The sequence below is a fragment of the Calypte anna genome, chromosome 8 (assembly GCF_003957555.1).
Source record: "Calypte anna isolate BGI_N300 chromosome 8, bCalAnn1_v1.p, whole genome shotgun sequence".
Classification (NCBI taxonomy): Eukaryota; Metazoa; Chordata; class Aves; order Apodiformes; family Trochilidae; genus Calypte; species Calypte anna.
This window is the reverse complement of record NC_044254.1, coordinates 19134258-19159074: the sequence shown is the minus strand read 5'-3', so window position 1 is coordinate 19159074 and position 24817 is coordinate 19134258. Positions and strand designations below refer to the sequence as shown.

Here is a 24817-nt window from a genome sequence, read left to right as displayed (position 1 = left end):
AGGTGGGTCTCATAAAATCTAAATAAATGTCATTCCAATACCTGTAATTCTTTTATTTGTAATGTTAACAAAGAGTAATTAGCTCATGTATTAGTTGCCATAGTTATTCTTCCTTGCCATCCAGCATTTCACTGAACTAATTAGCAAGAATACTCTGTCTGTTTCTGTGTTCAGCATGTATCACCAAGAGTTCTGCTTAACAGTACAGGTTATCTGCACAACACAACATTGTTCTTCTCAGAAGCCACTGCTGAACTCTGAGCACTGTGGGTAGATCTGGAAAAAACTGACGTGTTTGTTGAAGAAACTCCAAAGAAAACTGACTCCTAGTGGTTCCAATGTAATATATCAGCTAAACAACAGCAAGGAATATTTAATATAGCACGAGCATGTGCATTGTAAAATTAGGAGATATTTACACTTTATGTGTTATGCTCATTTAACTCTGTGTTTGAATTTGGTGTGTATTTCCACAAATCCCAGTTTACCTTACTGTTTTACAGTGATACCTGATAATTCTAATTTCCCATACCGACGATATGAGAGACTCCCTCCAATCCAACAGTATTCCATAGAAAGTGACACGGACCTCTCGGAAACTGCTGAGCTAATTGAGGAGTATGATGTATTTGACCCTGCAAGACCTCGACCAAAAATTATCCTTGTCATAGGTATGAAGGCAGAGTCATTTTAACAAGGTTTTATCTTTGTTACTTTGTCTTTTAATTTATACTGCAAATATGTTTCATGACTATATATTTAAATAAATTTTTTCCATCTGCTATAGCAAGTGGTGCAATCCAAGGAGAGTGTATCAGAAAGTGAAATTGTTAGTGCTGAGGATACAGCCTCCCAGCTATCAGCATTTTAGGGGTCACAGTGAGCACCTGTTCTGTAGACTGAATGCACGTTATCAGCTGAAGAGCTCGTGGTTTGCTTATGGAGCACGTCTGCCAGATTTAATCTAAAATGAACCCAACTCATACATTTAAAAACAGCTTCACCGTGTGTGCTCTTGCAGAGTGTACTCCTGTCTGAGCTAAGGTGTTCACAAAAAAAGGATATATAAAATATTGAATAAGGCAGCTCAAAAAGGTGATGGGGCACTGCTGACCAGCTGGAGTGAAGGTTCATGGTCACTGTTCCATTGCATTGATGAATTACTCCCTAGACCTTTTTGGTGAATGAATTCTGTGCCATATTCATGGAGAGTGAGCAATCAGTTAGAATTAGTTAATTGTGCTCTCTTCCTCAAGTTCTCTCTTGCATGCTGTTTAATGTCCTTTCCAAGCAACACATTTGTTCAAGCCTCTAGCAAGCATACTTTTTATCAAGAAATAGCTGCAGATTAAGTCGAAGTCAGCATTTTTTTCTGTCTCTGAATTAGTGTTCTTTGAATTAGTGTCCTTTTCATCACGGATAGTTTTCCTCACAATTTTTGACCATTGGAGTGTTTAAATAGTTACAGCACAGGTGCCAGGTGATAAAGAATCACATTTTTTAGACTATAGAGCCTTATTTTATTAGACATAGATATTGCTTCCATAAAAGAAAATAGCATGAAGTATAGTAAAAGAGAATACAAATTGTCTGTATTACAGGGGAGGATCCGTAAGAACAGCACGTACTCTAAGCTCTGCATCCAGCAGTTCTCTGAAATGTGATGCTGGAAATATCAAGAACAGAAAATTAGGACTTTTTTTTAGATATTTTGGTATGCCAAAAGAATTGCTTAGGCATTTGAATTTTCTTTATCTTTTGTTTTGGAATTACAAATCTCAACATGTAAATCTCTCAATGTGCCTTTGAACTATAAAGAATGGATTAGATGGAGAAATAGAACATGCCTTTCTTTCATCTTAATTAATTAGCTAGCCTTCCTTTTCATAAAGGGGAAAAACTGGCTCCTTTTCAGTGACCACAGAAGGCGCTTAATGCATTAAAATCTGTGTAGCTCTGTTTCAGCAGAGTGATGAATGAAGGTTTGATTTAGGTGAAATAGAGAGATTGATTTTCAACTCTGGAACTGAGTGCAGGAGTATTTGAAGTTAAATCCTTGAATGCCAGAATATAGTGAACAGGAGATGGATTTTACAGAGCTTTTCTTTCTCCCCTTTTATACAGAGAACATCATAAACATTCCACAAAGGCTGTTTCAGGTTTATTTTCCAGCTGGGTTTCCCTGAATCTGTCTTTTAGTGGGATCTGGTAGAAACACAATACTACATGTAGCTTAGAAGCTATTGTCCAGTACTGTACTGGAGCAAGAAAATTTCTCCCAAATTCAACTTTCTGTTGAGAAAGCACATAAAACCACCTGGTGGCAAAGAGTAAAAGGGTAACTCATAAACTGAATGAGAGAAAATAAAAAAGGTGTACTATTAATTTCAAGAGACAAATACTGCACACAAAAATCGTGTTGCATATTTTTCCATTTTCATAAAATGCCAGTGAAAACTGCAGTTCAGTAAGCTATTTATTTCTAACTAGTGATAATTAACCATACTGCCTAACTCAGGTGGTACTGGCTCCATTCATTGGTGCAGACTCAAATGAATAGAAGTTAAAGACCTGTCTTCTGATTCACATATTAGGTGAACTTTCCTTTAACAATGCAGTAGTCCAAGATCTTTTAAATGCTTCTATAAAGGTTTTTACAACTTCTTGGCTTTATGAAAGCTATCATGCTTATAATGAACCAGGTAGCTTCAAGGCAAAAGAGAACTTGTTTACTAGGCATTATTTTTCTGTGTTTTCAGAAAAATCTGGTGAAATGTAAGGCTAAAAAGCTGCAAAGTGAGAATGTGACTAGATTTTAGGAAAATCAGGTGGAAGCAGCCAGGATGACACATATCTGAATCACTGGAAAATTAAGTTTCTAAGCCATGATAACACTAGGAAACTAGACTGTGTTTAACAGTGTGCTTCCTAACATATTTTGATGAACACATCTTTACTATTGATACAGCCTGAAAAAAAATTCTTAAAAAATTAATTGAACCTGATGGCATTAGGCCCATAGTTCATAATGTTTTTAAACAGCACTTAATTAAAAATAATTCACTTTCCTTTCTAAAATGAAAACTTAAAGGAAAGGTCTAAGTACTGTCAGCAGTTGGCTGGCGTGTTGATTGGTTAAATCCAGTCTGCAACTAAATTTTAAAATAGTCTTTTCAGTAATCTTATTATGTATTTTGAATTTACAACTATATAAGCAAAACTGAAATTTTGAACTTTATTGACAAAAGCAGATTAAAACAACTGCTTTAGTAAAACTTGTTGGGCATAAAAATCTTCACTTGAAACCTGTTAACAAACATAATTTTACATGCAACTAATGTTCCCCAGTCTAGACATATTCTAAGAAAGATGTATAAAAATCATGCTTTTATTGAATAATGTATAATCTCAGAATAACTGAAAAGAATAAAAAGTGAAAGTTAATTGATTTTCCTTTCTTGTGAACAGTTTGCCAGTATAACTTCACAAAGAATCAGGAACAGATACATACTTCAATAAATTATAATGATTTGCTACAGTAAATAAGCTTGTCCTATCACTTTTCTCTTTTTAATTACCTAAATGTGTCCCCGTAGATTGTAAAGGGATAATGCCAGCTTGCTATAAAGGGATATTTTTGGATTCAGAACAACAAAATGTATGAGAAGTATATGAACATTAAAGCAAGTATTTTATTAGGTAGTGGGGTTTTTTCTGCTTGCAAATCTAAATTGAAAGAACAGAAGTGCTGAACTACACATTTTCTTCTGCTTTTCTTCAATGCTAAAGCAAAGCTCTCCTTGGAGAAGTGTAAAGTCTACCTATCCACTTGGTTTCAAAAAGTTTTTCCAGCTATTTAAGTATTTACAGAGACTGGTGTTTCTTCAAGTAACAGTTCTGTTTTTCTGGCATCTTTTATATCTCTGCTGGAATAGGGATACTATTTTCCTTGTTGTCTAATTTTCTACATGTTACCTATATAAGTTTTGCATCTTTGTTGTTTCTGGGATCAAACTTGTCTTGAGTCTCGAGGGAGATAAACTGAATTTCCTTCTTTGGAAGTTTTATAGCTGCAGGAAGTAAGCACAGCTTTGGCTCCAGTATGTTTTACAAACCCTTTGCTCTGAAGCACAGTCATATCCTACCACCCTTTTTTTCCAGTAGTTAGGATTATTGCCAGTAAATAGAGCCACGTAAATTCATAGTGATAAACGTTACCCTTTAACGTATAAACATGTCTATAAGATACATTGCTTATGTTTTATACTGATTAGACTGCAATATGTGGCTTTATATATATATAGCAAGGGAGAGGGTTGCTTATGGGAGTCTTTATACAGAGGCAGGAGACACTTCAGGAACAAGTAATAATCCTGTTCTTTCATCTGGCAAAATCTGCTCCATACAACCTGGCAGCCATCATGGAACAGTCAGCTGCACTTCCTTAGGCTCTTGTTCTCATCTCTGTAAGAAAGAGGAAACTGGGAACCAGTTACTCCAAACCTACTGGCATTCCAGGTTACCAAGAGCCTGTAATAAACTCTAAACGACATGGAAACGTCTTGTTTGGACATTTGTAACAGATACACTTTTGGTCTAGGGGTGAAACAGAAGGTAAGGTTTGGTGAGATGCACTTCTCATGGGGAAGTCTGAGCCTGCTGAGAAAGGGAGCAGGGAGAGCCAAAGCAGAATCACTTTGTAGCTAGTTCTGTGAAGGGGATGGTTTCTAGGTTATCAGATGCTTCTGTATCTACAAAAGAGAAACAGCCTTTTTTTCTGACAAAAAGGAAAGCTAAACTGCCTATGAAAGAAAGAGTTCAAGCTGGAAAAAGAGCCCATTTAGATCACCTAGAAGACCTGAAATGGAAGAACAGTTGTAAAACCTAACATAACCTGCTGGAAGAAGAGAGAAAGCATGTGCCTTTTTAGGGGAGAAACAGCAAGTTAACTGAATGAGGGGAAAATATTTTTCAGGTGTAACCTTACTGTATAGGGATAAGATAGAGTTTTTCTTTAATTTTTTTGCTTATGTGTTTTAAGAACATCCATAGCTGTACTGTCTTGTTGGATGTTACAGATAAATGTTTATATTTGCATTTATCTTAACCTGGCCTGATTTAAGCATTATTTAAACTAACTGGGTAATGATAAGCACCTCTCTTTCCCAAGGGTATTCCTTAACTGTGGGAATGATATGGGAACACCTTAACAATATGTAAATTTCCCCATGCATTCTCTTCAAATGGGTCCTGATCGGAGTTGGAAAGGGCAGGTGGAGATACAGAAGTGTTCCTGGTGACTCCTGGTGACACTGAAAGTTCTCTGATGTGTAACACTGGGGCACAGGTTTGAACCTGGTTACATAGAGAATGTCATAACTGTATATGAAATAATACTGTAAAACTTACCCTGCAGTCAAATCTGTATTAATTATATAAATGCTTAAAAGCTATTTATGAGACTAATACAGGTAGTGTAAGAAAGAATTATATGATTTCTACCAAGAAGCTCACTGTATTCATATTTACTTTCATTGCATTGCTGTTTTTTAAAAGTTCCTGGAAAATAGGTATTTTTAATAAATTCTAATTCTTTGTCTGATGAAATACAATTGAATGCACTCACACACAGCTCACTACAATACAGGTATTTAGTGTTGGGAGTTAATATAAAACTGTTTTGTTTCATTTTGCTTTGTTACACTGTTCAGTAACATGCACTTTCTAAATGCAAACATTTTTTAATCAGATGGGTCCCTTTAGTTCAGACATAGGCTGGGTTTTTTTACGTGCATTCTTGCTTCTGCTGTCCAGCTGACCTTCACTTCAGCATTCCCTGCTATATAATATATCTGTTTTCTGAGATTTTGAAACCTGTTGAGTTCCCTATACTGAGGGGCCTCCTTATTCTTCAAGTTGTCCAGCAAGCTAAGCAGTTGCTGCTCTGTCAGAAACTTCAGTATCAGAAGTATGCGTGGTTCAATAAAAGTCCTTATAGGAAATCACCATCTCAACTGGTTATCTCACTGGTTATTTAATATTTTTCTGTATTTTAGATTTATAAAACCTCAGTAACTCAGGCAAGCATATTTAGGAGCAGATTTTATTAGTTCCATTTCCTGACTACTCCATTAATTTCATTTGCTTATTTAACCAAAAGTGATTCTTTCTGACATGAATAAGCCTCAGACTATCTGGTTTTATCTATAGATTCACAGAGTTCAAGACCAGACCAATCCATTATTCTTTTCCTCTACTACATTAAAAAAAACCAGCCCTGTTTAGTAACAGCTTTAGAATAAGGCCAAGCCCAAAAGAACATGTTTCTTTTTAATTTGCAGGCAGGTATGTATTCTTTTTATTTTTTTTTTTCCATAATTTTACGAACAGTTCCCTTTATGATCAGGTAGATGAGATGAAAGGCATACAGCTGCAAGATTTGCTGTAATAATGGTTGGAAATTGATGCAAAGATTTCACATGCAATTGGGTACTTCAGATGAAAGGTTAATTTAATGTTTTGCTTATAAATACCAATAGGTGGCCCAGGAAGTGGTAAAGGAACACAGAGTTTGAAAATAGCAGAACGCTATGGATTTAACTACATATCAGTTGGTGAATTGTTAAGGAAGAAGATCCACAGCACAAGCAGCAATAGAAAATGGAGTCTAATTGCTAAAATAATTACTACTGGAGAACTGGCCCCTCAGGTACAGCATATACAGTGTTAATGTTTACTTTTGAAGGATTTGTACATGCTATGTTAATGTGGACCATTAAGAAAACCTCTCTTCCAATATTAAATATATAACTTTTTTTCTCTGTGAAAGGAAACAACCATAACTGAGATTAAGCAGAGATTAATGCAGATCCCTGATGAAGAGGGTATAGTGATTGATGGATTTCCCAGAGATGTTGCCCAGGCAATCTCCTTTGAGGACCAAGTAAGATACTGTTTTTATTCTTAAAAGAACTTATATATCTCTACAATAGTTAAGCTTCTTGAAGTCATCGGTAAGATTCCAGGAAAGTCTAGATGTTATTTCTAATTGAGCATTGCTCTTTAAATCTTTGCAGTATGTAATTACAGGGTGACAAAAGGCTATTCTTTGGGTTTACATTATATTACGATCTGCAGACAGAATATATTGTAAAAAGATAATGTGTTAACACAACCAATAATCTGAGCCACTTGTCTCAGAAATGAAAATCCTCTCAAGATAAAGAAGAAAATAACATCAAATCTTACAATTAATGTACATTATAGATTAGTGATTTAGTAATGAGGGGGACATTATCTTTCCATATCTGTTAATTCAATTTAATCTTCATCAGAAGAAATAGACTTAAATCGATGCATATCTTCACAAAATTTTTAATCTCAGATGTGTTACTGTGCATTGAAAAGACTGGGTTAAAATAAGAGTTAAAACTGCTTGTGTTTTGCATGTCTTTTGTAAACCAAAAATTACACTGTCTTTTTCAGAAACTTAGTTCATTTTGGCTATTCTAAACTGCAATTCTAAGGTTTACTCAGCTAAAACTGTATTCCAAGTTCTAGTCATATGTTGTTTTCATGTGTGTATTTTAAACTAATCTAAAAATACTTAAATTCAATGGAAAAACAAACAGCTTAGGTCACTTCTGTTCAAGCACTGTTAAAATAACAGTTATGGTCACAAGTAAAGCTCACATTCTCTGTGCTGAATTTTTAGAGGGCTCTTCATGCCGAGCATTTCAGTCCTTCAAAATTGCTGGAATACTACCATTTCTGTACTTTGAATTCTAAGTGGCATTGCCAAGGCAGAAGTAACAAAAGAAAGTAGCTAATGAGGCATTTTATTACTGTGCCTTTATAGGGTATTATTCTGGGAAAAATTTAGAAAAGTGAGTTGAGGAAATTAAAAGAAACAGGTAAAAGAGTTGTTACAGAAAATAGCAAGTGGCTGCCAGCCATATCTCCTTATAATTAACAAATAAGGAGATTAACTCTCTTATAAATGAAACAGCAAAAACCTGGACTTAATAGTAATTTCCTTATCTCATTTTTTGTCCAGTTGTGAAATAATATGACTTAAATATATTTCTTGGTGCTACATTTTTGTGGTGATGTTGTGTTTGATGAAAAAATGGGGATTGTGACATGGGAAGAACTGACAGGAGTTAAGTGCTTTGAGTTATTGCAGGGTCAGAATCTCCTTTTACAAAGGAAAATCTGTTAAACAACACTTGAGCACTCATCATAGGGTGCCTTAGTAATACTACTCAGAAGTGGAGTATGGTAAGTAATAGAAAAGCTCATGCTGTGGAAGGGCAAAAATATGGACACTTTCATACAGGTTTGAACCCTCCCTTTACACCAATCTGATATTCTTTGAGAGTATTTCCTTATTTAACTTGAAATATTCCCCTCTACCAGCAAGGTTAGCTCTTGTGGACTATAGAAAACTACATGGAAAAAAGTCTGCTAGCACGATTACAGAAATACTAACTTTAGCTTCTTTTTAAAGTATGTGCTGTTGCTTCAAGGTTGCTATAGATTGGTCTTTTTTTAAAAAAAAATAAAAATTTCAGGGTTTTTTGATTTTTTTTTTAGGAAATATAGGATAGATTTAGAAATATTAGGCCCAACTATATTGTTAGAGAGTTTCTTTGTTTTCCTGCTAATGGGATTTGCTAAATCATACTCCTCAACACCTGATTCTGGACTATCCAGAATCATCAGGTTTTTACAGGAGCTTTTGGTCTGTTTAGACTCCCCTTTTTTCTTTGCAGCTGATCTCTTATGTGAGTGTATCTAAGGCCATGGAAATAAGTGTACAAATGTTCATATTTCAACATACAGCTGTTTAGCTCAGGGGGATTTGTTCAGTATTTAATCTTAGCTTTACATTTTAAAAAAATAAAATACACTTGTTGTTTCTTTAAAATTTTCTGCTTAGTAAGCCATAGTGCTACACACAAAAGAAGGTCTTGTGGTAGGGAAAAGGGACTATTAGTAGATGTGGCACCCACCTTCCTTCACATTGTAAGGCTGACAGTAATCTATAGCATGTCAGGTTATTTAGTTAAACGTGCTAACATTTTAAAGTCACCTAGAGATCCCTCATGTGAAGTGCAATTGAGTTCTGGAGAACTCAGTAATTAACTGTTGTGATAATTTGTGTAAGTCTGCAGTTAAAGATGCTATGGGTCTTTTCCACACTTTGGAAATGTTATAAGAACAGAACAGAATTGTTGTCACAATCCAAAAGTGACAGGATGAGAACTAATTAGTGGAAATTTCAGCCAAGAAAGTTTTGGTTAAATAGTAAGACACTTTAGAAGTAGAAGATCTATTAAGCAATGGAACATCCTGGTGAAATCCCACAAACTGCACATAGTAGAAGTGACATCATTCTGTAATATGTATGCCTTATTCTTCCAAAGAAGAACACCAAGATCTCCTGATAAGAAGTTCTGAATAAGAACTCGTTTGTATTCTTACACATAATCCCTTTAAAACTATCACATACTTATGTGCCTGAAAACAGCAGTGAAGGCTTTATGACACAACCCTGCCAAAAGAGACCTGACATAGGAGGTTCTGTTTATTTAACTGTTTTCCCTCATTTATGATCCCTTCACAGCTGTGAATTATTTTGACTGCAAGAGTTCTAAAATGCAGTTGTGTGCTTTTGAACGGTGACTTTACATTATTAGCTAGAAGCACAGAGAACTGTGCTAGAACACTTGTGGGTTTTATGCTGTAAATTAAAATAATGTTGGTAAGATGGTATAAGGGTAAATAGAATATGCTGGGTTTCTCAGTTCTTACCACCTATAATATGTAGAGTAGATGCCAGTGGCAGAAATGAGCAGCAGGGGCAAGAGTGACTGTTCACTTATCCATCTTCCTTTGGGTGTGTTGGGATGGGTGTTCAGGTGTAATCCCATTGAAACATGAAATAAACAAAGCAGCATTAATTTTAAAAGTAGCATTTTCCACTGTATAGCTTTTCTCTTTCACTCTTGCATACAGAGACAGAAAACAAACTCTAAGAATATATGTAGTGATATCAAAAGGAAATTTTGGAAGCAGAATGTGAAGAACTAGTCCTCAAACTGAATTGAAATAGAAATGAGTAATAAGCTATTGAGAGAATAGGGAAGGATAGAACAGGCGGTGGACAAATGTGAGGAAAATAGGAGTATATTAACAAAACAGGCTACAAAAATCAAACATAATTATAGGTCAGTAAAACGTCTGGTTGTTATTTTTCATAAGAAATCTGTATTGTTTTGTTAGCCATATGTTATTCCTCTTTGTGAGGCATAATGCAGTGGTCAGGAAAGTATCTAGACCAAATTAAAAGTCCAGTAAGTTAAAATTTGGACCAAATGTGAACTGGCCACAGTGGTCAGTGAAAGGTGGACGAGGAGAGAACCTCTACAGTTTTGGGTCTGAGCCTCTTCATATCTCCTTTCACCACTAGTGCATGTTGTGAACAGCAGATGTTGAACCACTAAGAGGCAGGGTACAATGGCCAAAAAAATGTCTTGTTCCCAAAGCTCACACTAGCATTCCATGAGCATTCCATGTAGGCTGTTTACTTACCTTTTTATATATAATATGATCTGGCTTTACCCAGGAAGAATTGTACTGAGTTAGTGTAAAGATAAAGTAGCTTATATTAGAAATGGTTCACCATATGTATAGGGAGAAAGGTCACCTAACGTGTCTCTTGCAAGCACGTGTGAAGTTTAAGTGTGCCATGTTTGCAGATGCCTTTAAATGGAACAAATTATTTAAGCTAAAATAATCCCTTCAGTTTTATTGTTCACATAGCTGTCAGTGAAACTATTTGAGGTTTCATTTTGTGAAAAAGTGAAATGGATTAATGTATGTCTGAACACACGTTACAATACCTGCCCTGCATAATATTCTAGTACGGAAATACACAATGATAATGAATTAGAATCATAGAGTTATAGGATGGTTTGGGTTGGAAGGAACCTTAAAGATCATTCAGTTATAACTCCCCTTCATAGTCAGGGACACCTCACACTAGATCAGGTTGCTCAAAGCCCTACTGAACCTGGGTTTAAACCCTCCCAGGGATGGGCAGCCTGTGCCAGTGTCTCACCACACACAGAGTAAAGAATTTCTTTGTAATGTCCAACCTAAATCTACCCTCTTCCAGTTTGAAACCATTCCCTCTTGTCCTATTAATCTATGCCCTTGTAAAAAGTCCCACTACAGCTTTACTTTAATCCCCCTCTCACTTCTCCCCTCCTCCCAATTCTTGTTGAACTTCACATGTAATTGCTCTTGGTAGTGCAAGCATATTTTTGTTCCTTTGACTAATCCAGAATCTTAACTTTTCTCTGGGAAAAAAATGTTATTTTTAGTAAATGAGTCAAAGCAAGCCAACTTCTGCTAACATTCCCAAAGACTGGTATAGCTAAAAGATGAAATCTCTTCCTTATTATGTTGCCAGACTCTCTTGTGGACAGTAAGTTCTCAACATGTTGCTAGGCAGACTTGTATTAAAACACATTGCATCTCAGTGACTAAACTGCCTGAGATAAAGCAATGTGTCATTTGCAGCACTCACTGTATTTCTCTTTCTGCTAAGATCTAGAAACCAGAAGTAACAAACATTGCCTCCAAGCAATTATGTCAGTCTGGAATAAGTGGATTAAAAAGCACTTCACACATCTGAGGAATTTTACATTTGAATGAAAGCTTTTTTCCCCCTTCTTTAATTGTGTTTGTTAACTGTTCTTATCATTATTTTGCAAGGGAAAGAAGTCTTTAAGATGGCATCAGTGATACAGGTTTTCAGCACTGCTGTCCAACCAGCAGCAGCTCTGCTTCTGGTCACTTATGTCCAAAAACTTCATTTCTCAATGGTCAGCTGCTCATTGCAGGCTCATTGCAGCCTGTGGGAACTCATAGCCATGAGCACTGCAGTTTTCTCCCAGCTTCTCTGTTTTCTCTAAACTTCTCATCTGAGTTGAAATAAGACCTGTGTTTGTGTCTTTGAAGGCTGAATACAGGACCTGTAACTTCTCTCATTGGAAGTCTTGGATTGTTGCCAAAGACTGCCTCTCCCATTTCTTAATTCCAGAAAGAAGAGTTAATACTGCCAACACTTTTGATATGAGCATGTTTAATAAAGCCCTGAAGTCATGTGACTATGAGAATCTCAGCTCTCACTTTAAAACAAAGTTTCAAGCAGTCATGGTTTGTAGGCTAAAAAATGAAAACATGAGATTTAATGTCTTAAAAGCAGACAGAACTTCAGAACAGTTTGTTTTGATTATATAATTACAATTTTAAAATTTTGATAATTTTGCAATCAATCTGTGTAGTAGTGCAGATTCACTATCAATTTAACTCCTCCTCCTCTGCTCTGCCCTAGTGAGGACCACACGTGGTTGACAGGAAGCTGAACATGAGCCAGCAGTGTGCCCAGGTAGCCAAGAAGGCCAATGGCATCCTGGCCTGTATCAGGAACAGCGTGGCCAGCAGGTCCAGGGAAGGGATTCTGCCCCTGTACTCAGCACTGGCAAGGCCACAGCTTGAGTCCTGTGTCCAGTTCTGGGCCCCTCAGTTCAGGAAGGAGATTGAGGTGCTGGAGCAGGTCCAGAGAAGAGCAAGGAGGCTGTGAAGGGATCCAGCACAAGTCCTGTGAGGAAGGGCTGAGGGAGCTGGGGCTGCTCAGCCTGGAGAAGAGGAGGCTCAGGGGAGACCTCATCACTCTCTAAAACTCCCTGAAAGGAGGTTGGAGCCAGGTGAGGGTCAGTCTCTTCTCCCAAGTAGCTCCCAGTAAGACAAGAGGGCATGGACTTAAGGTCTGCCAGGGGAGGTTTAGGTTAGATATTAGGAAAAAATTCTTTACAGAGAGGGAGATCAGGAATTGGAATGGGCTGCCTAGGGAAGTAGTGGATTCTCCATCCCTGGAGATATTTAAAAAGAGACTGGATGTGGCATTCAGTGCCATGGTCTAGTAACTGCAGTGGTAGTGGATCAAGGGTTGGGCTTGATGATCTCTGAGGTCCCTTCCAACCCAGCCAATTCTATGATTCTATGTCCAGTTTTGGGTTCCCCAGTGTAAGAGGAACAGGGATATACTAGAGAGAGTCCAACTGAGGGCTACGAGGAGGGAAGGCTGAGAGACCTGGGGCTGTTTAGTCTGGAGAATAGACGATTGAGAGAGGATCTTATTAATATTTAAAAATATCTGAAGGTGGGTGTCAAGAAGAAGGAGCCAATCTCTTTTCAGTTGTGCCCTGTGATAGGATGAGGGGCAATGGACACAAACAGGAACACAGGAAGTTCCACATCAATTTTTTACTGTAAGGATGATGGAGCACTGGAACAGGCTACCCAGAGAGGTTGTGGAGTCTCATTCTCTGGAGACTTTCAAGACTCATCTGGATACCTGTGTGACCTGCCCTAGGTGATCCTGCTTTCGCAGGGGATTTGGACTCAATGATTTCCAGAGTTCCCTTCCATTTTTTACCATTCTTCGATTCTATGATTTAGCCTTTAAGTTTGAGCCCAAGCATTAAGCTCTCCTAAATCACAGATTTCTAAGGTATGTATGATCTCTGCTGAGCACAAATACTAGAAAGGTGTTTAGATTCCAAGCACACATTCAAAAATGCCAAGGAGAAAATGGTTTATTTACCATTAATCTGTCAACTTGAAATTCAGCGAGTCACCTACAGTACCAGCATGCTCAAGCATGCTAAATACCATTCTCTCCAGTAACACTGTAATGAAATGCCTCTGACTGCTGTATTGAACTTAAATTACCTGTGAAGAAGAAACTGCAGTTTGACTTTCTGTGTAACCTCTTTCATGCCAATAAGTTTTCACCTTTCCCATTAGAAAAAATACCTCCCTTCAGTATTTTCCAGTTAATGGCAATTACTGCTTTGGTTTGCTGGGTTTTTTTTTTTCCTTGCTTTCAGTCACTCATGGATAGCTTTCCTTCTGATTTCAGTAAGTCCTTTACCAACATTTACCCTGTTAGCTTCAACACAGTACAGATGAAGTTTGCTTAAAATATATTAATTGTGTGTTATGTTAATAGCAAAATTGAATGTGGAAAAGGTGTTGGAATTAATGAATAGTATCACTGAATATCGTTGAGTAAATATATAATAAATATTGGAATCCTTGAAAAAAAAGAGAAATATTATTCTGTAAAAAATTATCTTTAAAATATTTTTGTTATATGGTCTAGGTGACAAAACAATTGAAGAAGTAAAATCTTAATTTTATAATAAACAGAGGTAGTAAATTTTATCTGATTCTTTATTTTAAATGCTCTTAAGAATATTTATAGGTGCACTATGCCTACCAAGAATAATTAGTTCATTTCAGTCAATTATTAGGGGGCCTATATTTGTAGTTTGGGCAATAATAAGCTGAAAGCTTATTTCTTGGACAGTGTAAATATGGTTCAGAAGCAGATACCTGAAAAAATTCTGTCAGCAGGATAAATTCTTTGACAATATGATTCATGATTTTGCTTTTTTAAATCAAGAAAAAACTACACAGTCTAGTAGGGCAGCAGAGATGGAACTATAGAATGCAAATAAGTAGTCACAAGGGAGAGCATCCATACAATGGACATAAACTGATGTGCTCGTAACCTTTACCAATTAGAATAAAATGCACTGTTAAAGTAATGACAATGATTCATGATCTGTCAGTTACATTTTCTCAGGAGTATCTAACAGAACATAACAGGACTTAAGAAACAGAGCATTTTCATCTTTTGCCTAATGAGGGATAATGAAAGAGAGTGTAATCATCTAATTCCTGGCAAACAACCACACTACTCTCACTAACAAGAGGAGATGTAGAAAATATCCCCAGAGAGAAGAAAGCATCTTTCCACTTATACAGCTTTACGTCAACAACACAACTGACTTGCATGGAATTACTCTCTATTTGCTTTTTGTTCAAGTTTAGGAAGGAGATTCAGACTCAAAAAGAGTAGGATTTACTTACTAGTAAATACTGTTCTAAAAAAATGAGCAGATGTATCCACCAGTTTTATTCTGAGTTGATGCCATACGCTCTTCGTCTCTTTCGAAATTCAGAAGGTTGTGAGTAACCAGAGATCTGTCTGTTCCCATAGGAAAAGATTCTCCCTTCTGCTGAGTTTCAGTTAGTAAATAGTCAAATCCACTTCCCAAAGCTCCACAGTCGTTCCTCAAAAGCATTTCTGGACATGAATAAGACCTTTTACCTTCAGCACAAGATGAGTATGTTATGGAAAATCAGCATGAAGGGATCCAGTTCTTCTGTCAGTGCTGGTTGTGTACACCTTTTCTACAAGCTGAGACTCAGAATAGAACTTATTCCCTGGTCATATAACTCAACAATAGTTAGGTCTGAGTTAAAAAAAAAATAAATAAAAAAAGGTTTTCAAATGAGTCATAAACTCCCTTTTCCCTTTGTTAGAAAAAAGCAATTTGTACTCATATTTATGTAGAACTAGATGTTTCCAGAGAAGTGATCCCAGATGCCCATATGTTCCCACTAGTCTGTTAAATTCAAATTTAAAGTATTTATAAACAGGTCTTGCAGGCAGGTGGGGGCTGAGGTAAGTAGAAGCAGTGTGGTTCGTGAATACAGGAGTGAAATATCAGTAGCATTTCAGGGCTTTACTCTGAATGTTGCAAATGCATGTAGGAGAAATCCATTAAGAGCTATTTGATTTGTGTACCTATGCTTATAGTAGAGAGGTCACTCTTTTGTGGATCTAAAAGCAAAGAATTGTTTATTAAATTATTTTCAGCTACTTTCTGTATAAAGGTGCATATTCTGCAGGTAAAAGAATAATTCATAGAGGCATCACAATCAGAATCTGCTCTGTCTTCCTATCTCAACTATTTTCACTTTTTTCTACTCCAAAAATCCTGTTAGACAATACTTCATGGGAAAGTAGGGTTCTTGAACTGACAATTTGATGTGGTTTCACTGACATTTTATTTCTGTGAGCAATTTGTATTTCAAATGATAGACACCCATGGTAGAAAAAACAGTTTTAGTTCCCGGGATTCCAATACTGTCTTTTGTTTTGTTGCTATTACTAGTCGAAAAATTAAGAAAAATAATACTGCTCAACTCCTGTAGAGAACTTTCCATTTTAAAAAGCCATAGGAAATAATTAAACTTAATTAATTAGTTATACACAGTAATTACTATGTTGTGCCTTGCTATTATCTTCATTTTACAACTAGAAAGAAAATGTTTCAACTAGGCCCAGGGCTTGCTTTCCCATTTTCTTAAAAAGGAGCTGGCCTCTGGAGGCAGTGCAGTTTGTGAGAACTAAGCAGATGAAAACCTTCACACCTTATGGTGTCATGGTCACTTTTAGATCCTTCCCTTGCTGGGTGGCTGCACTTTATCCAGCCACAGTTTCTTTAGAGAACTGAGATTGACTGTGGAAAGCTGCACTGTTGTGGTTGTGTGAAGCTGTAGACGACCTTCCCTTTGTCTCCTTCTTCTTTCCTTCAGGACCAATAATTTCATCAGATCTATTTATTGCAGGTACTCTGTGTTTGTTGCTGTATATGAAGTTATGTGATAAGCAAAAGCTTTGGTTCCACACTTGAGGAAGTCTGGTATGACTTCCCAGATCTGAGTACATGCTAGATGCTGGTCCTGAAGATGTTTGGGGGTGAGCACTGAAAGTGAGGAGAAGGCCAGCAACAGTTTAGAGCATCTAAGGAATTTCAATACCACCTTACTTCCTTACTTAAAGGCTTTTTTGATAGAAACCATACAACCATTTCTGTGCAAACTACAAGACATTTATATTTTGCTCTTCTCAAAGATTTCATTTTAGCTAAGGGAACCTTCTGGTAATTCAAACAATAAACATAGTGTAGAGAAGGTTTCTGGGGTGAGGTAAAAATTTTTCATTAAACTTTTTACTTAACATTTCAGGTGAAATTAATTGACTAACCTTCACATAAGATAAACAAGCCCTTTAAGCACTTTAAGCCTATGAATTTCCCTTAAAAAACACCACAGAAAATTAATTACTACATCGACTTCCAGCTTATACAAATGTGATGTATCTGAGGCTCACCTAATCATGGAATCACTGAACCTGTTGTATCCTCAACTTGATCACAGGCTTCTTGAATTTCTCTTTCTACAGATATGTACCCCAGATTTGGTGGTGTTTCTGGCATGTTCCAGTCAAAGGCTGAAAGAAAGATTACTGAAGCGTGCTGAACAGCAAGGGAGACCTGATGATAACCTGAAAGCCACTCAAAGAAGACTGATGAACTTCAAGCAGAATGCTGTCCCATTGGTTAAATATTTCCAGGAAAAAGGGCTAATCATCACAGTAAGTCCTTTAGAATATACCTCTGAGCACTGAATTGTTGCAGTTGCACTTGGCTTTTCAGACCTTTTGCTTTAAGACAGGCTAGATGGATCAAATTATGTTTCGGGTATCTATTGAAGTTACTGAAAGCAAACTTTCAGTTTGCTGAGAGTTTTTTCTGCAAAATGCAGTAACACAGAGCAAAACTCGTGCATGTAGATGACACGGTAAATACCATGTAAATACTTTGCTGCTGGTGTAAAGTTCTCCAGCTAGCTGCAAACCCTTTTGCTAAGAACTCATGAAAAACCCATGAGGGAAGAGCTTGCTTTGTAGCACTGGTTGCTATTCCAGTGCCAGCAGTTTCATCCCTTACAGATATTCATGTACTTTTTGGATGATTGTCTTGAGAGGGGAGGAAAGCAGAAAAAATATGCATTCTATCAGAAAGCATGCTTTGAGTTGTATTAAATCAATGTAAGTTCTCCAAGGCATAAATATATATGGCTGTTGTAAATAAAAAGTCCATAGATTATTTTATCATGGGTTAAATACCAGGTTATGCAGTCTTCTACAAGCTTTGACATTTCTGATAAAAAATTTTGATTACAAGAAAATTGCAATGTAAATAGACCATTGGATAACTATAGGAACACTGATTTCTGCACTATCTGGGGCAAGAGAAAATATCTCAGAACACACCACAGGTTGCATTCATAAATGAAGCTAGAAGTACTTCATGAAATAGAGATAGCAAATACTTCTGAAGTATTCAAGTGCCTAATGAGGACAAACTCAATCAGCAGTTCACAACAGTTGTATTATTGGCATGTTCTAAATTATGAACTGGGTCTTGTAATAGCACATAGAATTGGTACCAAATATAGTACTAGGAGAGCACAGATGGCCTGTCTTGTTGGGTTTTTTTAATATCCTCTTTTCTGTTTGAAGATTTTTGGTTAATTCTGGAAGGATGATGAGACTGGAACTTGGAACTGGTTTTTATTATTAAGAAAGTGTGTATTTTGTGACATTTCTATAGCTTTTACAAGTGCTTCTCCTACAGAAAGCATACTTAGCTCTTAAGGGAAAATGTACCTTTGAACATAAAGCACGTGGGCCATCCGGATAGAATTCCTTTTCTGTGATAAGAACTGTAAAACAGGATGTTTTCCCTATTGAGTTATTGTGTTCTACTTTTTAGCTTTGTTTCTTGAGAATTCTAAACATAATTTAAATTGAAAAGTTCACCTTAGATACCTCTCTTTGTTTTGAAGAAAGCAGATGATTGTGGTGGGTATGGAAATTATAACATGGCTTGTGAACATTATTACTGCCCATACAGAACAAGGAAACAGCAGATACAGAAAATAGTGATTTGGCAGCATGTCAAAAAAAAAACCTCAGTATAAAAAAAATCTTTTAAGATTTGAATTTACCCCTTAGCTGTATGGTATCTACTCAAAGTGTGTTATTGTCATTTCATTGATACCTAGAAATTACTCTAGATTTGCTTGGTGTAAAAGTGAAGAGAATTAGCCTGTGGAAGGAAGATGTAGATGTTCACCTGTCATTAGAGCTGCTACAGTGCAGTTGCATTTCCCTTGTGGCAAAATCAAGATGCATTAGTGAATTCAAGCCCTGAGAGATGCAGGAGTAATTTCATGGCCAGTGAATAAGAGGATCCCCTTCAGCAGATGATAAAGGATATATATGGCAGACCTTATTTCCATAGAAATTCATTGCACATGGAAGGTATATTTTGCATCTGAGTAAGACAACCAAGTTAGTAGGGGATAAATGAGAAAAAGGAGTAGCTGGGAATGGATTAATTAAAAAAAAAAAAGCTAAGCATGCATACTCCAGAGCAAGAAAGCAAATGAAAATTTCTACGGGAGGGCATTTTTTAAAACTACGTGACCCTGAAATAGAGGAATTGATCTATGATAATTTTATGCAGCACTTAGCTTATTCTGCCACGTATGCCTCACATTTTCAGTCTGTGCATGGTATCCTTGCTCTCAGAGTCTGATCCTAGTTTCTGTTTTCAAGTAAAGAAGTGAGGGCCCAACTACAGTACTTCTAAGAAACAGGAAGATATAAGTATCCTTTCTGAAAAACTCCTTCCTTGGAATAATGTAGTTGGAATATCCAAAATTTGGGGTGGTTGTTCAAATTGAACAGATCTGTAAACTCATTATGATTAAGAAAATTAAGAAAGATAAGCAAAGAAGTGATCTTTTCATGAACACACAATTCATGTTTAAAAGTGTTTTTAGCCATCTGTCAGGTCAAGCAAATCAAAACCTGACTTAGGTAATTTGATTTCAGAAACTATCAAGACTATAATAGATATCACAACATTGAACATGCAGTATATGAAAAGATGCATATGCTGGCATTTATTGAATCAGTAACATTTTTTTAAGAATAGAATATTGTTTGTTGCCTAGATACTACTTATCTAGGCTATAACTAAACCATAAACTACTGGGGGGACAGGCTAAAGATGTCACCTAAATTAAATTATAAAAAGGAGTCTGTGTAAATTCATAGAAGATCTACAAGTACTCTAATTTTTAGCAGAAGACTTCAGTTCTGAACACAGTTTTTTCCATACCTGTATCCTATCTGCTATATAGCAAATATTAGAATATTATACTTGGGCTCATGAGCTAACATGACAGCTGGTATGTGTACACAGCCATGCCCAATAGACCAAGGCTACTGCTGAGGTGTGGTCATGAGTACAGAACTTCAAAATAAAAGGATCTGTGCATGCAAACTTCTGGACAGTGTCTGCTCTTTAATTAAAATACTTAGGTGGTTCATATCATTCACCTATGAAAATCATTGTTTGTTACATTTTTAGGTACATTGTTAGGTACAGTACTCCTAGAGATACAATATGGTATCATTTCAGTTTCTAACACTGAATTATGTTTCCCTCATTTTTTTTTTATATTAGACAGTAATGAAAAAATAAAGCATAGAAACCCATCTCCTATATAACTAATGAGCTTCAGTGCTTTTCTTGTAGTTGCTGTTCTGATACAGAGCTAGCTTGTACTGCAAAAATGTGTTGTGAGTTACAAGTAACAGCAAGTTAATCCTTCTCTCTACCCTCATTCCCAGCACCCTTGCCTAGATAAACTGTTTCAGGAGAAAACAGATTTGTCTTAGCTGACATTCTAGTCTAGCACATATTTGTTGTCTGGTGAGAATTTACTATTAAAATAGATTACTATTAGGAGTCCCCATAAGAATCAGCTAGAAAATTCAAGTGAAAACTGCTTTTTTGAATTAGTTTCTATATATATTTCTCTTCTGGACATTATATTGATGTTTCATCATTATTAGACCTGCTGCTATGAACTACCTAGCCCTTTAAAACCATCAGATAAAGCTCAGGAAAATCACATTTACTGACCTTTGAATAAATTACTATGATGTAAATTTATTCTAACCAAGAAACTTTTTGATTTACATCCCATCACATGTAATTCATCCTACTGCAGGGAAATTTAAACAGTTTTAAGCAGAGGGAAAAATTATCAGAGTTGGGAAGGGCAAGATAAAATGCAGGACTTATATCTTCAGATAATCTCTATTCCAGAAAGTGGTTACTTTTACCAAACAAAAACTAATTGAAGGGAGATGGTAAGATCAAAGAGAAGTTGGATGGAAAGGAGAAGGCCATTAAACTTCAAGTCTCTATTCTGCCTTGTTCAGATGGATTTTAAATCTCAGCTATTTTCACCTCAGTGATATCCATCACCTAGCTATTGGTTATTTTGAAAAGGGTCTCTAAATCTCCACTTTAGTGGACTCTAATCTGGTATATATTATATAGGTGTATATATATATATATATATAGGTATATGTAGTCATTGGAGAGGAGATTGTTAGGTTACAAAAATCTTTCAGTCACAGTTATTAAAGCTGTTCTCAGAAAGCTAAGCTTTGTAGAACGTATCTGTTGGTCTCAACAGATAAAAATTAGAGAGCTCATTGTCATAGCAGTGAAAGCTTCTCTTAGTGGACACTGGATTAGGTCCAGCATAGAATTATTGTAAATAATAGAAGCATAGCAAGTGTTAACCTTGTTGTGTTAATATATGAGTATTTAAAAAGAAAAAAAAAAACAAAAAAACCCCACCAAACCAAAACAAAACTGTCTTTAGTGAGACAAATTACTAAACATAAACTAACATAAACATAAAACATAAACATACTAAACATAAAAAGGAGGCTCTGAACATCATTTAAACAGCCAAGACAGGACAGTATACTGTGACATAAAATAGTGATGTCACAGATACGTTTATAAGTCTCAGTTGTCCTTTTAGGGAATTTACCATGCCTATGCAAGATGTTCAAATGACAGTCAGATTAGCCAGGGAAGAAAAGAGAACCCAGAAAAAGCATCTGAAGCTGGAAACGTATTTTGAGCACAAAGTTAGAATTTGAATAGTTGTGGGTGAAGGAAATAGCTTATATAGCTGTCTGCCCTCATTAGCTTCAAACAAGCCCAACAGTTGTCAACCGTCACTGAAAATTCCCCACGGAACTGCCTTATATAAATTTTTCTTTTCCTTTGGTAAACACAGGATTCTGATATAGCATTGCAGACAGACATGAACATTAGCTCAGACTTGCCATATCAGTTATAATCACTTTCTAAAGTTTCTGTGCTATCATACAGCTGCTCAATTTGAGGTTTAAGTTTAGCCTTATTTATTTATCCATATAGCTGAGAATACTAATTCCAAATGACTTTCAATTACTCATTCCTCCTTTAATACTGGGACCCTCTCTGGAGAAATATAGATCTTGAAGTTCATTCAGCAGTTCTCAAGGTCAATCCATATCTTATCAATAGTAAATGTTACTCAAATCTGAGCTTTCACCCTGCTTCCAGGTCCTGATGGCAGCCACTGCCAGGCATCTCTCACAAACAATAATCTCCTCCTTAGTGGAGGAACATACATCTAGATTGGTGGAATACCTCCCCTCATCCATACAGTTTTGTCTTAATCCTTAAAAAGAAAATTTAAGAAGTCTGACATCCCTTCTCTGAAGTAATGCTAGGAATAGAGACTGTTAGCCACCACCTCCCCCACATGCTCTCACTTCTCCACTGTGGGCTCAGGATCTCATTCACATGCCATCTGATGCTTTGGATTTTGCATTTTTGGCTGTAAAGTGATACAGACTTGGCAGGAATGGTCTCTCTCAACCCTAGCCCCATCTGTATCTGAGCATCAACTTTCTCCCCCCAAGTCTCGTGGGTTTGAACTTGCTTTACTTTGTAGATGCTACTGAACTGAGATTTCCCATTGACTGGCCCAATGCCACCGATATATTTTCAAATGTTTCTCCGTTGTTTCAAAAATACATCAGTCATGTGTAGTCCTGTAGGGATTGTATTAGATGTGCTTTTAATGAGACTACTATACTGGCTCTTCAGGGGTCATCTGGTTTCTTGGGCATGACCAAGTACAGGTACAAAGAGGAATCCAAAAGGCTTTGAATGTCAGCTGGAGTAAAACTTAAATATTTTAGGAACTTTTCAACTCAACCAAAGAATGTAGGCAGCTGTTTGTTGGAACCTTGACACCAGGAGGTTTTGTTTGAGATTCAGGATTCTTTTTGTGTTACTAAATCTTTAGCTGGCCCCAAGAATGCATATGCTTATACAATCACAAAAAAAAATTCTATACAGGAAAACTAGTACTTAGGGTGGGAAATCATTACAATCACTTTTTCATTTTTTGGTGATTCAAAGCAATGAAAGGTAAGCTGAAGGCTAGAGCAGGTAACCAGATTTCTGTAGACAAAGGTATTTAATTAGATGTCATTACAAATTAAGGGTCTCTGTGTCCTTCCTATGTTTGATAGGTCTTTTGCAGAAAATTGGAATGAGAAAGGCCCTGGAAACATTAGGAGAAAAGCTGAATTAGAAAAAAAATATGTATGCTCTCATCACTGTTAGGTTTTACTATCTGTTTTAACACTATGTGTTGCTTCATTGAGAGATATTTCAAAGAACATACAAAATAAGGTCTATAAATGAAATTTATGTAGCAATGTGTCTTAAAAAACTGTTTGTAAATACATACACTTCTTATATGTGAAAGAGAGGAGTAATTTGTGCATACGTGGAAGCGTGTGCTCCACATACACTTTCTGGGCTTCAAAATCTTTTCAGCCTCTGATTATTTCATTTATGTCAATAAGTTAAGAATATCAGAAATACTGATGTCTGTCAGAGAATGACCAAGGTTGGAAACTTGCCATCTGTGTATACGTGCCAGCATGCAGAGAAACCTTGAGGGTGAAAATTATTTGCTCAGGTAAATAGCACTACTCCAACACTATGCTCTTTTTTAACTTTGGAAGCACGGTGATTTAAATAAATACCAGCTTTCCAAATCTGCCCTGCTCTCTGTAGCTGTAGGAGTTTGAATGAAAAAAAAAAAAGAATTTTGAAAAAGAAGCAAACTTTGACAAGTATGGCTAAAGAATCAGCCACTGATGAGTGCATGGGCCAAGGTGATTTAGGAACTCCAGAAAGAGAGAGGCAATGCTGTTCCTGACAATCATATAACCCAGATCTATACACTTCTGGTTTTCTGGGGAAGCTGATACATGTTTAAAACTAACAGAGGTTTTTTTGCAGATCTGAAGCTAAAGCTGAGATAAGTAATTAAGACAAGTTATCATGAGGAGAAATGAACTGTGAGAGATCTTTAAAATAGCATGCCCTACATATCCTTCAAGTTATTTTAAACAGTTCCTCTTAAGGTAATTAAGTTGTGTCCCTTTTGGGTAAATATTGGCTTACTTTTGTAGTTAAAAAAGGTTTAGAGAAGATTTTTTTTTTTCTTATTAAGAAGAAACTTGTATTAAGAAACCAGCTTGGAAAAAAAATACTTTGTATCTGGGAAGTCCTTGGCATCCATAAGCAAGCTTTCCTAAACTGCACCTGATTTTGTGAGTGTCCAACAGAACAACCAAACCTGTATTTCATCCATGATTTGTTGTAAACAGTGAATTACCACTTACTTGCCATAAGTTCCAATAGCAATTTCTGATTACCACTGATGGATGGGATCTTCCCTGTGAAAAGTTTATAGTCAGTGACTTCCTGGTTTTGTGGCAAAACCATTTTGCTCCCATTTGATGGAAAAATTTTGGAGATCAGCTTGTACAAGTTGTTACCTCAGTGGAATCAGCATGGTCTTCCAGCTCTCAGTCCTATTGAAATGTTACTACATCTGGTGGTTCAAGTCTTGTATTTAACATCCTTAATTCCCGAATCTTACATCGGTATCACTGGCTATTGTTAAATATTTCTATTTCTTTATGTACATGGCAACTGAGTGTTCTGATATCAACCAGACTTACTTTTGATTCAAATGGGTGAAAATGAGACTGAGTGGAGTAGCCTCTAGTCATGCAAGCTCA

At 36.4% G+C, this 24817-nt stretch overlaps 1 protein-coding gene across 1 annotated transcript in view; it reads left to right on the top strand.

Moving 5' to 3' along the window:
- The window catches only part of AK5 (adenylate kinase 5), a 74764-nt gene that overhangs the window by 2928 nt on the left and 47019 nt on the right, over window positions 1-24817 (top strand). The window contains exons 3-6 of the mRNA XM_030455254.1: window positions 504-671; window positions 6540-6709; window positions 6830-6943; window positions 17177-17368. Of these exons, the coding sequence (XP_030311114.1) occupies window positions 504-671; window positions 6540-6709; window positions 6830-6943; window positions 17177-17368 (644 nt within the window). The remainder of the gene's footprint in view (window positions 1-503; window positions 672-6539; window positions 6710-6829; window positions 6944-17176; window positions 17369-24817) is intronic.